We start from the raw sequence: 14,957 nt of genomic DNA, 5'->3' as shown, positions 1-14,957 counted from the left end.
TCCCTCCATCACGAACAAGAGGATTGTGGGATGTGTCTGTAAGTCCTCGTCATTATCTGGATGGTTGAGAGATGTTTTAGAGTCCACTCTCAGCATTGGAGAGGAGAACCTTTAAGCCTCCTGATTGGCTGAGACATGTGATTCACTTCCTGTTAAGACTGACAGGACTGTACGTCTGTTAAAGTTCCTCCTGTAGTGGTGAACGAGTCGTCTTTGAACTAGAACAATATTCATCCTGCCTTCTTCTATGTTTGTCTCTCTCATCTGGTCTCATTTCCTGTCTGCAGGTGAGGAAGACAACACAGCCGTGGTGTGGTTCTGGCTCCAGGAGGGCGAGGCCCAGCGCTGCCCGTCCTGTGGTTCCCACTACAAACTGGTGGCCCACGAGCTCCCCCACTAACTTCTGATAGAACTGTGTTCCACAGCTGTTTGTCTGCCCAGTGTTCTCTTCTGTCAGATATTCCTCCATCAGAACGAGGAGAAGAAACATCTTCAGTCTGCAGTAGGTTACTTTGGTTCTGTCTACTTCCTGGAGCCGTGAGTCCTCGTCTGATTGGTCCTCGTTCTGTCCCAGTACTTGATGGACCTGCTGACCTCATCAGTCTTTGCTTTACATGTTATCAGTTACACAGGGACCACATGTGGTTTCTTTGAACCATTTCCATTCAGTTTACTTTGACTCCTGTCCTGTACGACACACTCGGTCCTCTTACCTCCTTTTATTCTTCCAATAAAGTTTCTGAATAACTAAACATGGACGTCTTCACTCTTTGGGTCTTTGAGGAGGAGGAGGAGGAGAGGCTGTTCTAGATGATTCATAAATGGACAGAAAGAAAAGGAAAACCTTGTCAGAGGTATTTGTGCTGATTTGTGAAGACTTCTACACTGAATTTCCAGTTTGTTAGCTTCACCTACAAATTAATTTATATACATTACATTTAAATACATTACAAATAAAACCCTCCTGCAGTAAAACCTTCAATCATTTCAAATGTTCTGTTTGTGATTAAAGTGGATCAGAGACTTGTTGATACAGTTTTAATCAGGTCTCAGTGGTTCTGATGGGCACCATGAGTAGAAGGAAACATGCACACTGGTTCACACCTTTCACCTCTGCATTAGTTGAAGGTTTATTTAAAGTCTCTGTGAGGAACTTTGAACTGGTTCTGAGACGGTCTCGGTTTAATCCTGATGACACGACGCTGACGGAGGGAGGGGAGGCACGAGAGAACCAGGACCAGGACTGAGAGGGGGAGACTGTCTGCTACAGTAAAATGAGAGGTTTTCTAAAGGGACCCTGGTGAAACACTACCACTTTAGTCCACAGGGGGCGACACAATCCACACTAAAGAGTTCCTTGTAGTGACTTTAAAAAGTGTTTATCTGAAGAAACGTGAGTAAACAGGGGCTGCACGGTGGTGTAGTGGCTCGCACTGTCACCTCACAGCAAGAGGGGCGGTCCTTCTGTGTGGAGTTTGCACGTTCTCCCCGTGGCAGCGTGGGTTCCCTCCGGGTTCCTCCCACAGACCAATGACAAGCAGCTTAGGTTATTTGGAGACTCGAAATTGCCCGTAGGTGTGAATGTGAATGTTTGTCTCTATATGTACCCTGCAATAAACTGGCGACCTGTCCAGGGTGGACCCTGCCTTTGCTCCAGCGAATAGGATAAACGCCTATCCTATTCAGGGTATTATCCTAACCTTTAGGATAACGCAATGGAAAAACATGAGTAAACAAACTGTGATGCAGTGTTTATGACCGTTCACAGAAGTAGACATACAGATAAAAACAAGAACATGAGGTAAACATTTAAATATGTACAGATTTAAATAATATTCAGTGTCTGTTTGTACTGAATATTAAACATTATATATTGAATTAATATTTGGAGTGAACATATTACAAACGTTAAATGACAACATAAATAGATTTATTGAGCAAAAACGAAGTTCAAACCCAGCGACACGTTATTTCCTCCCCTACGTCATCAGCGTGCGACCAGTCCCCGTTTACAGCAGAGAAGAAGAAATGGCTGCAAGGTTACTGCTCCGCTGGGCCTTCAGAGCGACGACCTGCCGGGCGGCCCCGGTACCCGTGTTGACCCGCGGCATGGCGGCTGGAGGTGAGAACCGAACCGACACCTTTAGACACCGAACTGTAGAACCGGAAGGACCGATGAAATGAGGTTTAAGAGAGGACACAGAACGAGACAGGAAGTCCACCAGAGATTACAGACCACAGTTAGCGCTGTAGCTAACGCGCTGATTAAATAAGTAAACACCGAACATCAGGCCAAACTTCATTTAAAAATCTGACAAAGTAGAAATCTAGTTTATTTTAAATGATATAAGTTGTAAAACATGAAGTTTTCTATAATAGAATCAGGTTAAAACTCTTTAATTGAGCTCACATTAAGAGTGAATGTACGGTTTTATATCTTCTATTATTACTCTTTGTGATCCTCACAGTCCTCAACAGGCTTTATGTGTTCGTCGCTTCTATGTGATGAATTCAGTTCTGTATAATGGACAGACTGAGGGCTCTGCCACAGACTGAGGGCTCTGCCACAGACAGATGTTTTACTTTGACCTACATTGTGAATCCAGAGGATCATGTTAAACACTGATCACCTGTTTCTCTTGTTTTCAGGGATTCCTACTGATGAGGAACAAGCTACCGGTCTGGAGAAGGTCATCATGAAGGCCATGAAGGAGGGATCGGTAAACTATTTTAATGACGTGTTTAATATTTCTATTAATATGGTCAGAATATTTATGAAGTGATGGGGAACTGATAGAACACACAATCGGTTCAATAAATCATATTGTTTCACTGGATCAATACATCGATACTTTAGTTGATACTTTAGATCAGGCGTATTCAAGTCAATCTCCAAAAGGTCCTGGGCCCCGTTCCTCGTATGTGGTTCAGCTAAGTCGATCAAATGTCCTATTAGCCAGCTGAAATTAACTCGATGATTGACATCAGGCTATCTCGGTTTCTCCAAGGCTGATCCTCTCAAACAATCTCGTTAATTCGAACCAGACGATCAGGATCAAAATAATTGCGCGTGCCCGTCCTACGTCAAAAGGGGGAAGCATCGATCACCGAAACCATGATTTTCTAACAGTACAATGTTAAATAAAGTCAAAGAAAGAGCCTCTTTTTACTCCGCTGACAAGCAGGAGATGATCATGAATGCATATGAGGAATTCAAGACCGTAATCACGGCAAAATATAACACCGCCACCGCTGCGAGGGCTAGACAAGAAGCACGCAAAATATCACAGACAAGTTAAATGCGTAAGTGTTGTAAATGTATCGGCTCATTTTAATGCCTCATCACCCCAATCAATCAGATGATATGTCTTTAAATGAGCTGCTGGCAGTAGGCTTAATGAATGCATCATCCAATGAGATCTATAGCGACAATAATGATCTCAACTCTTTCAGAATAAGATAAAAACAAGCCCAAAGAGTATCTACTGATACTCATTAATGAGGATATATGTACTGTATGCCCTCATGTATCATGTACTATATATGTGTATATACATGTCTGTGTAGATTACCATATAGAACTAGTTTGTGTGTGTGTGTGTGTGTGTGTGTGTGTGTGTGTGTGTGTGTGTGTGTGTGTTATTCATCATCAGACATTCAATCAACTGAAGCAGTGAAGATAAATAGTGTGTGATTCTCTCTGTTCTTATCATGAGTCCACCTTCATCATGTTCTACAGTAATGATATGCTGGTGTACTAATAACACTGTCATATCATTATGAGTGCTTTAACCCTCATGTATGCAACGCAGCCATCAAGAGGACATGGGAGCAAGTAAACACTAACACACACACATTACTCAGAATGCTGAGTCAGTACAATATGTGCCATAGTGATGTAATGAACACATCCATAAGTTTATTAAGCGCCGAATAAACTTTACCAACAGCACGGCATGCAGCGGCTTTCCCCATGTTCTCCGCATCGCCGACACTGTACAACAATGTACCACTCGCAGAACAGCTCAAGGCTGCATCCAGTGTGTGAGACATCAGTGCTCGGCTGCAGCGTGTGGTGTTCAATGTATGCTCCAGAAGGTCTGTAAATAAATGATTCCTTGTGGGCAGAATGGATAGCGCTCGTATAGGAAGTCATCATGATGTGATAACGGATCTTGGCGATGTGGAAGAACTCTCTCCCTATAAAACGCTAATCTAACTAATATCCTCCTTCATCAGTGGATCTCTGAGGAAGGGAGCTGTACATTAATGCAATAGAGGCTTCTTAGTTTGCTCAGCTGGTTTTAATGGATCACCGTGTGTCTCACTTTACATGCATTTCTGGAACTCCCGTATAACCCCCGGTAGATGCGCAAGCGCATTAGACTACCGTATATGACAGGAGCTGCCATGTTTTCCGGGGGAGTGGCAGCTTATCCAGCTACCTTCAGTTAGCCTGCGCTGGAGCAGCTTCAAGCTTATGGATGTGTTGCCATGGTGATTTTGCCGAACTTGCTTCATGGAACCGAAAAGCCTGATCTACGTCATCTTATCCTGAAAAGTATCCGGCTAACTCAGTTAGCCATGTACGAGGAACGGGGCCCAGATTGAGAAAATCTCCTCGTGCAAAGGTCCCGAACATTACAATAAATATCTAACTTGCACTATTTAGTGCCATATATATGTATTCAAGAAGCCTAGTAGTAGTAACGTATGTGTGTAGTCAACAACTGTCAAATAAAGAAAGTACACATCAATTATGTTTAGGGCCCGAACACCGACGTAGTCGGAGCGGAGGACCTATTGTTATTTTAATGTTTATTATTATTATTTTGTGTCTTTCGTCGCAAAAAGGAGGTGCTTGGGATACTGGAAAAAATTTTAAATTTTGCACGCAAGCCAGAATTTGCGAAAATTGCAGTCTGATTGGGGTGTCCAGCTGCGGTATGAAATATTGGCTCGATAGCGCCCCCTATTGAGTAGCCCCAACATTTGGTTTTACCTAGCTGTATGAAATTTGGTAGGTATGTGGAACGTGATGGGACGTACAAAAAATCCTCCAGGAATTTTTCACTAAACCAAACAGGAATTTTGACATTTTTGGACCGTTTTAAGGCGTCATACTTTAACTCCTCCTCCTAGAGATTTAACCCGATTGACTTCAGATTCGGTCAGTATGCTCTTGAGACCTTGGCATTTAAAAGTTACTCAAAGATCAAAAGGTTATCGCACTGTGTGTCCGTGGCGTGGCGACAAAAAAACAGCATTCGCCACGAAACAGGAAGTTGTTGTAACTCGGCCGTACATTGTCTAATCTGCTCCAAATCTCTTATGTCATAACATCCTGACTCGGAACACATCTATAAGACAATTTAGAATCATAGTAATAGCGCCACCTAGTGGCAACAGTCAGTTAAAGTCTATACTTTAGCTTGTATCTCTTAGTAGGTAAATCAGATCAACATCAAGTTAGTTCCACACAAATGTAAGAAGTTCATAATGCCAGTTCATGAAGCTTTTGAAGTTTCGTCAAACGCCATTGCCGTGGCGACGCAGTCTTCGCCATGAAAAACGAAGGTCATTTTGAGAGGCTAAAAATGCTCGAAACATGAGCAAACTTGGCAAACAGATTTAAAGCCCAAAATGTAGTTGCATATTATGGTTTTAATGCTTCAGAGTTGCTAGTCGGCTCGATAGCGCCCCCTACAATATTTCGATGATGCAGTATGTTTCACCTAGTTTATACTTTAGTCGATACTTTAGATCAGAGGTCTTCAACAGGGAGGTACTGCAGGGGGTCCATGAAATTTTTGGTTGATTAGACAATTAAAAAATTTAAATAATTTAAATTTTTTCTCTAAACATGAATGTGTCCATTATTTTAATAGTTCAGTATTGTATACAAGATAACAGGTATGTTTATGCATGGCAGTGGCACTAATAGGCCATCACTCCATTTTTCGTTTCCACATTTATGTTTAAAATAAAAACATCAGTTTGAATAGCTTGTATGATTATCATGCAATTGACAGACAATGTTGATGTCGGCATTGGTATCAGCTGACATGGTATGTTTATAAATGGCAGTGGCACGGCCCCCCCTACTCACTGTACCTTGCACATGTTTAACATAACATGAATATATGACCCTTTGTATTGTTTGGATAGCTTAGTATTGAACGCACAATGAAGAGGTATGTTTATACACGGCACTAGGCCCATTTAATATAAAACACAATGTTATACAATATATATAGTCGGGGGTCCCTGCTCCATCTCTCTATCAGTTTGGGGGTCCTTGGCCTGAAAAACGTTGAAGACCCCTGCTTTAGATTATTCAAACCTTACTGCGTCCTCTTCTTCAGGATCCCTACAACATGATGAAACCGAAGGAGTACGCCGGCTCCAAGGCCGACCCCCACCTGGTTCCCTCCATCACGAACAAGAGGATTGTGGGATGTGTCTGTAAGTCCTTGTCATTATCTGGATGGTTGAGAGACGTTTTAGAGTCCACACTCAGCATTGGAGAGGAGAACCTTTAAGCCTCCTGATTGGCTGAGACATGTGATTCACTTCCTGTTAAGACTGACAGGACTGTACGTCTGTTAAAGTTCCTCCTGTAGTGGTGAACGAGTCATCTTTGAACTAGAACAATATTCATCCTGCCTTCTTCTTCTGTGTTTGTGTCTCTCATCTGGTCTCATTTCCTGTCTGCAGGTGAGGAAGACAACACAGCCGTGGTGTGGTTCTGGCTCCAGGAGGGCGAGGCCCAGCGCTGCCCGTCCTGTGGTTCCCACTACAAACTGGTGGCCCACGAGCTCCCCCACTAACTTCTGATAGAACTGTGTTCCACAGCTGTTTGTCTGCACAGTGTTCTCTTCTGTCAGATATTCCTCCATCAGAACGAGGAGAAGAAACATCTTCTGTCTGTAGTAGGTTACTTCCTGGAGCCGTGAGTCCTCATCTGATTGGTCCTCGTTCTGTCCCAGTACTTGATGGACCTGCTGACCTCATCAGTCTTTGCTTTACATGTTATCAGTTACACAGGGACCACATGTGGTTTCTTTGAACCATTTCCATTCAGTTTACTTTGACTCCTGTCCTGTACGACACACTCGGTCCTCTTACCTCCTTTTATTCTTCCAATAAAGTCCTCCAGTGTTTGTCGGCTGTGGATGTACTTTACTCTCTTCTTCGTTGGTGTTCTACATCCATCCGAGATCTCCTGTTTATAAACTTCAGAGCTTTTATTCTGAAGTTTGAGAGTAAAAGTTGTGACGGCCCAGGGCCTCTGCCAGGGAGTGTCTATCTTTCAGTGTCCCTGGATCATTAGAGGGACATCAGGAAGATTGGAGGCATGGGCCATGGCCTTCGCCCTACAAGACCCGCCCCATCCGGAGGAAGTGGTGGCTTTTTCCCCCCTCACACCTGGTGTGCGGCAAGGAGCGTCTGGCAGCAGTGGAACCTTCTGGTACTCACGATGAGAATGCTGTTTTTCTGTTGCACACTTAAAGTCCTGGCCTTTGTTCATTAAAAGTATTTATTTGTTTAGCTCCGTGCCTGAGTTTTCGTGATGTTTTGCTATGGTTCTAGAGCCGGACCGTAACAAAGTGAAGCAGTTCTTCTCAACTCATTTTCTTTAACGGGTTCAGTTCTGTGTTGAGTCACCAACAGAGGCGCCAGTTACGAACTCCAGTTTAACTAATATGTTTACACAATAGAAAACATTCATATTTCGTCATATTTCTTCAGGAGCAAATATACAAAACTTACTTAACTTACTGTAAAACTCATGTTCTTTATGTTGCTTCTCTGAAAGCTTATTTACACCTGACATCGTTATGAACTTTTATTATTATATATTCTTGTATTATGAATACAATTATTATTATAAGCCTCAAAGCTGGTGTGACGACATAATAAAGAGGTAATGTAAGCTGAATGTAAGACAGATCTACACACTACAATAGCTCAGTATTCACTCACACACATTGTTTCACATCTCGATACACAATGACCAACACTGATCAAGTCAGTCTGCAGTTACTTAACAGTGTAGAAGTGTTTCTATGGGTGTAGAAAGCTTCAATACAAAAACAAAATCTGTTTTCGGAGCTTCTGATTGGCTGACAGTCAGATGTCCCAATAATTCAGGTTTTTGTCAAAAGTGCTTTTTAACTTTGATTTTAACACAGAATGCTCAGTTAATTAAGGCAGCTCAGCTGCCAAAACTTATACTGCAAAATAAGTTGACTTACTAACTTAATATAACTAACCTATCACTGTACTATATATATGTGTGTATATACATATATATATGACACGTGACCACGTCACGTCACACAAACACTTCATTGATCTTGTCTAAACTCTGGTCAATTTAATTTGTATATAACTTATAAAATTGTCACCTTCGTGGTGTTTGTGTTTGATTTGTTGTAACTACATTTGTTCATGATGTCTTTTAACTTCCGTGTCTTCTAACGTTACAGTGCTACTGAATGTATATTTCATTCCCTAATCTATTATTTGTTATTCTTTATATTTATCTATTCTCATTTCAAAATATTTTATTTTCATCATCCTGATAAGTAACTACCTTTTGTTCAATCTGGGATGTCTAGTTGTTGAAAATTGGTTTTGTGCTTAAAAGTTCATTTTTATTTTTTACTAAATCAAACCATTATGAAGGTATAATAATTAATAATTTATTTTGACACCAGTCTATTAATCCAGTGATGATAAACGTTGAGACAAATCTTTAATGTGACAATGACGACACATTGATGTAAGATAAATATTTAGCTTTTATTATCTTAATCCACTTCCTGTCAGATGGTTCTAGAGAAGCTCAACATAATTGGCGGGGAACAAGCCGTAGTCTCCGTGAGGTCCGAAACCTCTCCACCAACCCTCATCCAGCATCTCGATCTCCGTGATGATGTCATCAGGGTCAAACGTGATTTCAGTGTCGTCCGCTGTGGAGGAGAGATGATGGTGAGATACAGTGTGTGTGTGTGTGTGTGTGTGTGCGCGTGTGTGCGTGCGTGCATGCGTGTGCCTGCCTGTGTGTGCGTGTGTGTGCGTGTGTGTACACACCAGCCTGGTAGTCATACAGAGCTCTGGCACTGATGCTTGTTCCACTGGTCTCCACATCAACGACTCCGGCCTAATATTCATATCAATAATCATTCAAAGAGCACTTCACTTTGTTGTCATACATTTAAAGGAATAGTGAGTTCACTATTCAGTAATAATATAACAGTGAGTTCACTATACATTACTAATATAATATTTAGTTCACCATTCAGCAATAATATAATAGTGAGTTCACTATACATTAATAATATAATAGTGAGTTCAATAGTCAGTAATAATATTTAATAATATAATAGTGAGTTCAATATTCAGTAATAATATAATAGTGAGTTCACTATACATTAATAGAAGTTTAGAGGTGAAATCCGAACCATAATGATGAAACACAACTACACACTGATTTTATACAAAACGTCAACACAGTTTTAAAACATGCTGTATCATATAAACAGAGATATACTTTTAGTGAAAAGTACCCAGTATGAAAGCTGTCCAATAAATGCAGAATAGTAGAAGTATGCTGTTTAATTAAGAAGAGTACTTGAGTAAATGTTGTTAGATTCCACATATGAAGGCAGTAAAACCTGGGGGACTCACGGAGGAGATGTTTGGAAGGGAAACATCTTCATACAGGTCCTCATCTGTCTCTGCTGGATGTGGTGCCTCGTACAGGTCTTCTGGTTGGGGACATTAAAGGAAGACGTTGATGATTGTGATCATTCAAACATTCTTTGTGGTCCAGCACAGTGAAAGATGAAGTAGTTATAAATACTTTCCTCAGTACATTTATTTTATTTTTTAGTAATGTAAAAGTTGTAGTTCAAGTGAAGCTCATTTTGAAAAAATCATTACTTTTATTGTTGATCAATCACTGATTTGATCATTTATTGTTTAAGCTGAAACGTTAACATTTGTTTTTTACAATGCATCATATTTTTAAAGTTCTTTGTATGTTTTGTGTGTAAAATCCTAGTTTGTAAAGCAACTAGTACTTGTACTAGTACTGTCTGCAGTAAATGTACACATGTATACATGCTTATTGATTGACAGAAGGCTTCGTACCAGGAGGAGCTTCATCTCCATCGTCTTCAAACTCATCAGACCAGTCCTCCTCTTCTGTGTAAGTAGTGTGGATCAATGACAGGAAGAGACACATGTTACTGTTTTTATCTGGTTTCATATTTATATTTCATAGTTTCACTATGTGCAATAAAACATGACTGACAGGGATTTCATGAACAGAAAAGAGAAACATGTTAGTCTTCTGTCTGTATAGATTTGTAGAATAATGGAATAAATATGTTTGTTTTCTGCTCCGTTGAGCTGTATATAACATTCACCAATATCTTCAATATAAATTAGTTCCTAAGAAAAGTCTTCGTCAGATGTTTGTTAACTGCAGAATAGTTCATCCTTGAGTTCTTAACAATGAATCACATTGTGTAAATTAAAGCCATTTAGTCCTGAGACTAAACATCCTGAGACTAAACGTCCTGAGACTGAAAATCTTGACACTGAAGGTCCTGAGACTAAACGTCCTTAAACTGAAAGTCCTGAGACTGAAGGTCCTGAGACTAAACATCCTGAGACTAAACATCCTGAAACATCCTGAGACTGAAGGTCCTGAAACTAAACGTCCTGAGACTGAAGGTCCTGAGACTAAACATCCTGAAACATCCTGAGACTGAAGGTCCAGAGATTGAAGGTCCTGGGAATGAAGGTCCCGAGAATGAAGGTCCTGAGACTGAAGGTCTTGAGACTAAACATCCTGAGACTGAAGGTCTTGAGACTAAACATCCTGAGACTGAAGGGCCTAAGATTGAAGGTCCTGAGAATGAAGGTCCTGAGAATGAACATCCTGAGACTGAAGGTCTCGAGATTGAAGGTCCTGAGACTGAAGGTCCTGAGACTGAAGGTCTTGAGGCTAAACATCCTGAAACGTCCTGAGACTGAAGGTCCTGAGACTAAAGGTTCTGAGATTGAAGGTCCTGAGAATGTAGGTCCTGAGACTGAAGGTCTTGAGACTAAACATCCTGAGACTGAAGGTCTTGAGACTAAACATCCTGAAACATCCTGAGACTGAAGGTCTTGAGACTAAACATCCTGAAACATCCTGAGACTGAAGGTCCTGAGATTGAAGGTCTTGAAACAGAAGGTCTTGAGACTGAAGGTCCTGAGACTGAATGCCTTTAGACTAAAGCTCCTGAGATAGAGGTCTTGAGACTGAAAGTCTTTAGACTGAAGGTCCGGAGACTAAACGTCCTGAGACTGAAGGTCCTGAGACTGAAGGTCCTGAGAGAGAATTAGCTTTGTGTCTGACCTGCAGCTGGAACAGGTGAGCCGGTTGTCTCTGGTGGTGCAGCAGGTGAGTGAGCCAGCACAGGTGAGACAGGTGGGACAGGAGACAGGGAGACCACAGCTGGAGAAGGAGGAGACTGAGGTTGCAGCAAAGTTTCTCTCTCAAAGGACTTCTGAGATAAAAAGTTCCCTGAGACACAGAATGAGAACATGAATATTATGAACGACTGTGTGATTGAGCTTATTTATTTGTGGAGGTTCACCTGGTCTGGATGCAGCAGCAGACTCAAAGCTCTGCTCCCTCTGCTTGAAGACGTCTCTGGGGTTAAATGACCTCAGAGAAATCAGGGATTTGGCCTCCTGTGAACCACAGCCAGAGATTAAAGGGGTAATATAACTATTTAGTATTGCATGTAGTATTTAATAAATAGTATTTAATATTAGTACTTAACAATTGTCATGAGTCCAGCAAAAAAAATGCAGGATCCTAAATCTCCCATAATGCAACTCAAAAGCTTCTTTCATTAGACCTGATCGGTAAACACAAACTTTACATGTTCAGTTTGTAAGAAACATATCTGGTACCTTGATGAAAACAATTTAAATAACTGAAGGACACTACAACTCCCAGGGTGCACTTTGGTAAGAAACATCCAATCACAGCTTTAAATTCTATAATGTGAGCCACTAACAGCGAGTTATAGCTAAAAACATGATGTGTAGTTTAAATAGATTCACTATCTCATTTAGACAGTTTCTTCTCCGTAGAAACAGCAGCTGAGGCTCATGGGTATTGTAGTTGAAATAACACAAACCTCTGTGATCATTTCATGCATACATATTGACTCTTCTGAAGCTCCATCTTAATATGATGATATTATTTGCTGACATACATTCGCTTTCTGCACCGACGCAGCGAAGTTGATGCCCGACTTCCTGTTTCCATTTTCCTGCAGGTTCTAAAACAGACACATCATGTTATCGGCACATTGTTTTCATATTTATTATAGTAAACAGTTCATTTTATTTGTGAATGAAACGTCTCTTTTAACCTTCAGAACAACAGCGTTCTGGTCCGTCAGATGTCAGTGATGTTCACAGTTAATGGTTTTGTTCCTGATGGACCTGATAGACCTGATGGATCTGATGCTTTTATTCCTGATGGATCTGATGGATCTGATAGATCTGATGGACCTCATGGATCCTAATGGACCTAATGAACCTGATGGATTTGATGGACCTGATGGATCTGATGGATCTGATGGACCTGATGGATCTGATGGGCCTGGTGTATCCTAATGGACCTGATGGATCTGATGGACCTGATGGACCTGATGGACTTGATGGATCTGATGGACCTGATGGATCTGATGGGCCTGGTGGACCTGATAGATCCTAATGGACCTAATGGACCTAATGGACCTGATGGATCTGATGGACCTGATGGATCTAATGGATCTGGTGGACCTGATGGACCTAATGGACCTGATGGATCTGGTGGCCCTGGCGGACCTGATGTGATGGACAGTTCAGACCAAAGATAATTTGAAGAAAGGTTCTGATGGACCCACATGTGTCTGCTGCTCATTCTCTCGGTCCTCTTCTTCTCTCTTCTTCTGATGGACCCTAAACAAACAGAAATAACTAGTCAGCTGTGGTTCTTTCTGTTCTTGATGATGTTGTTCTTGTTTCAGACTCACTTCTCCTGTTCGATCTGCTGAGCTCTCTCCTTCGCTTTCTTCTCCCTCTCCTTCGTCTGCTTCTCCTCCATCTCCCTCCTCTCCCTCTCCAGCGTTTGTTTCTCCCTCTCCAGTCGTTGGTTCTCCTCCTGTTGACGAACCTCTTCTTCCCTCTGAAGAAGACGGTGGTTTTATTTTCAGATGAGATCACACTTCACTTTATAAACTCAGGAAGAACGTGAAGACAAACCTGAGTTTGAACCCAGAAATCGTCCTTTCTGGTTTGTTGGATTTCGTCCACAGCGTTGACCTTCTGATACACAGAACCCTGAAACATCAGAGAAGTTCTGAGTTATGACACTTTTATGACTAATAACTCAAGATCAATACGTTTAGGAGGAAATGTAGCTTTGTCTCCAGAGTCCTGTGTGTTTAGAGCCCAAAATAACAAAGATTAGAGATTTGCCTCAGAAGGTTTTACAATCATACACACAATCCTACATTTCCCACAATGCAGTTCAATAGCATCTTCTCTGTAGACCCCCTCTGCTTCTTTTAACTCCACACCTCCAGTTTGTAATACAGACGTTTGAATCTCAAACTGAGATCGCCCTGATGACATCACTATGACGTCATCAGAGCCAAAGATGACGTCACAGAAAAACACATTTTTAAAACACATGAATCCTGTTTTAGATGTTGCACTAAGATCATGAAGGAAAACTGATTAATATATTTAATATATATTAATGTTTCTCTCTATAAACATATTAGTGAATATATTTAATATGTATTCATGTTTCTCTCTAAAAACATATTAGTGAATATAGTTAATATATATTCATGTTTCTCTCTATAAACCTATTAGTGAATATATTTAATATATATTAATGTTTCTCTCTAAAAACACATTAGTGAATATATTTAATATATATTCATGTTTCTCTCTATAAACATATTAGTGAATATATTTAATATATATTAATGTTCCTCTCTATAAACATATTAGTGAATATATTTAATATATATTAATGTTTCTCTCTATAAACATATTAGTGAATATATTTAATATATATTCATGTTTCTCTCTATAAACATATTAGTGAATATATTTAATATATATTCATGTTTTTCTCTATAAACACATTAGTGAATATATTTAATATATATTCATGTTTCTCTCTATAAACATATTAGTGAATATATTTAATATATATTCATGTTTCTCTCTATAAACACATTAGTGAACTTATTTATTTCAGATGATACATACAGTATATGTGTTTCTCACTACGGCTCCTCTCGGAGCGTCTCTGTATTCTTTCGGTTTGTGGAAATGAAAGTTTGCTCCGGAGGCTTTGGCCACTTTCTCCAGAATGGTCTCTGGTTCCACGTCTTCGTCTCCGCGGGCGTTGATGGTCACATGGGCACCCTGAAGTCACACACATGTTGTCACACACATGTTGACATGTGACTCGTGGTTAAAGATACACTGCAGCATTTTAGAGACAACACACTCACCCTCAGGAAGTTGGACATCAAGCTCACATGGTTGGCACACATTCCTTTTCTGGAGTCCTTCACACCTTCACCTGTCTGTCCACAAACACACATAGACACACACACACATGAACCCTAATAACTGGGCGAATAGCATCTTTTTCTGGATATTTCTGTATTTCTGTGTATGTGTGTGTGTGTGTGTGTGTGTGCCTCACCCAGTTTATGAGGACATATTTGGGCAGACCAGAGTTTGGGTCCTGGACTCGACAGAAAGCGTACATCACCTTTCCAGAGTTCAGCTCCTCCACCATCTCCTCTAATCCACCATCTGCACACACACACACACACACACACACACACACACACACACACACACAC

At 40.7% G+C, this 14,957-nt stretch overlaps 2 protein-coding genes and 1 long non-coding RNA gene across 5 annotated transcripts in view; 2 read left to right on the top strand and 1 right to left on the bottom strand.

Annotated features, from left to right (window-relative positions):
- LOC116400770 (uncharacterized) lies at window positions 1–719 on the top strand. The gene is made up of 2 exons (XR_004213943.1): window positions 1–38; window positions 288–719. It is a non-coding gene; the product is annotated as an uncharacterized LOC116400770 (long non-coding RNA).
- A 1,277-nt stretch (window positions 720–1,996) lies between these two features.
- cox5ba (cytochrome c oxidase subunit 5Ba) lies at window positions 1,997–7,551 on the top strand. The gene is made up of 4 exons (XM_031878788.1): window positions 1,997–2,122; window positions 2,650–2,720; window positions 6,366–6,465; window positions 6,718–7,551. The coding sequence occupies exons 1-4, from the start codon at window positions 2,029–2,031 to the stop codon at window positions 6,828–6,830; spliced, it is 378 nt and encodes a 125-aa protein (XP_031734648.1). The 5' UTR covers window positions 1,997–2,028; the 3' UTR covers window positions 6,831–7,551.
- A 284-nt stretch (window positions 7,552–7,835) lies between these two features.
- The window catches only part of LOC116400768 (drebrin-like protein B), a 9,438-nt gene continuing 2,316 nt past the window's right edge, over window positions 7,836–14,957 (bottom strand). For 2 of the 3 annotated variants that reach the window (XM_031878784.1, XM_031878786.1), the window contains 13 exons: window positions 14,795–14,907; window positions 14,598–14,672; window positions 14,350–14,508; window positions 13,327–13,404; window positions 13,098–13,249; window positions 12,969–13,023; window positions 12,291–12,356; window positions 11,661–11,757; window positions 11,420–11,587; window positions 10,162–10,215; window positions 9,697–9,776; window positions 9,100–9,169; window positions 7,836–8,978 (listed from right to left, as the gene is read on the bottom strand). In XM_031878784.1, the coding sequence (XP_031734644.1) occupies window positions 8,842–8,978; window positions 9,100–9,169; window positions 9,697–9,776; window positions 10,162–10,215; window positions 11,420–11,587; window positions 11,661–11,757; window positions 12,291–12,356; window positions 12,969–13,023; window positions 13,098–13,249; window positions 13,327–13,404; window positions 14,350–14,508; window positions 14,598–14,672; window positions 14,795–14,907 (1,304 nt within the window). In that variant the 3' untranslated portion in view covers window positions 7,836–8,841. The remainder of the gene's footprint in view (window positions 8,979–9,099; window positions 9,170–9,696; window positions 9,777–10,161; window positions 10,216–11,419; window positions 11,588–11,660; window positions 11,758–12,290; window positions 12,357–12,968; window positions 13,024–13,097; window positions 13,250–13,326; window positions 13,405–14,349; window positions 14,509–14,597; window positions 14,673–14,794; window positions 14,908–14,957) is intronic. The other variant, XM_031878785.1, reaches the window with a different exon arrangement.

The sequence above is a fragment of the Anarrhichthys ocellatus genome, unplaced genomic scaffold, assembly GCF_004355925.1.
Source record: "Anarrhichthys ocellatus isolate YVR2014 unplaced genomic scaffold, GSC_Weel_1.0 scaffold202, whole genome shotgun sequence".
NCBI lineage: Eukaryota > Metazoa > Chordata > Actinopteri > Perciformes > Anarhichadidae > Anarrhichthys > Anarrhichthys ocellatus.
Note: the sequence above shows the minus strand (reverse complement) of the source record. Positions and strands in the feature narration are given on the sequence as shown.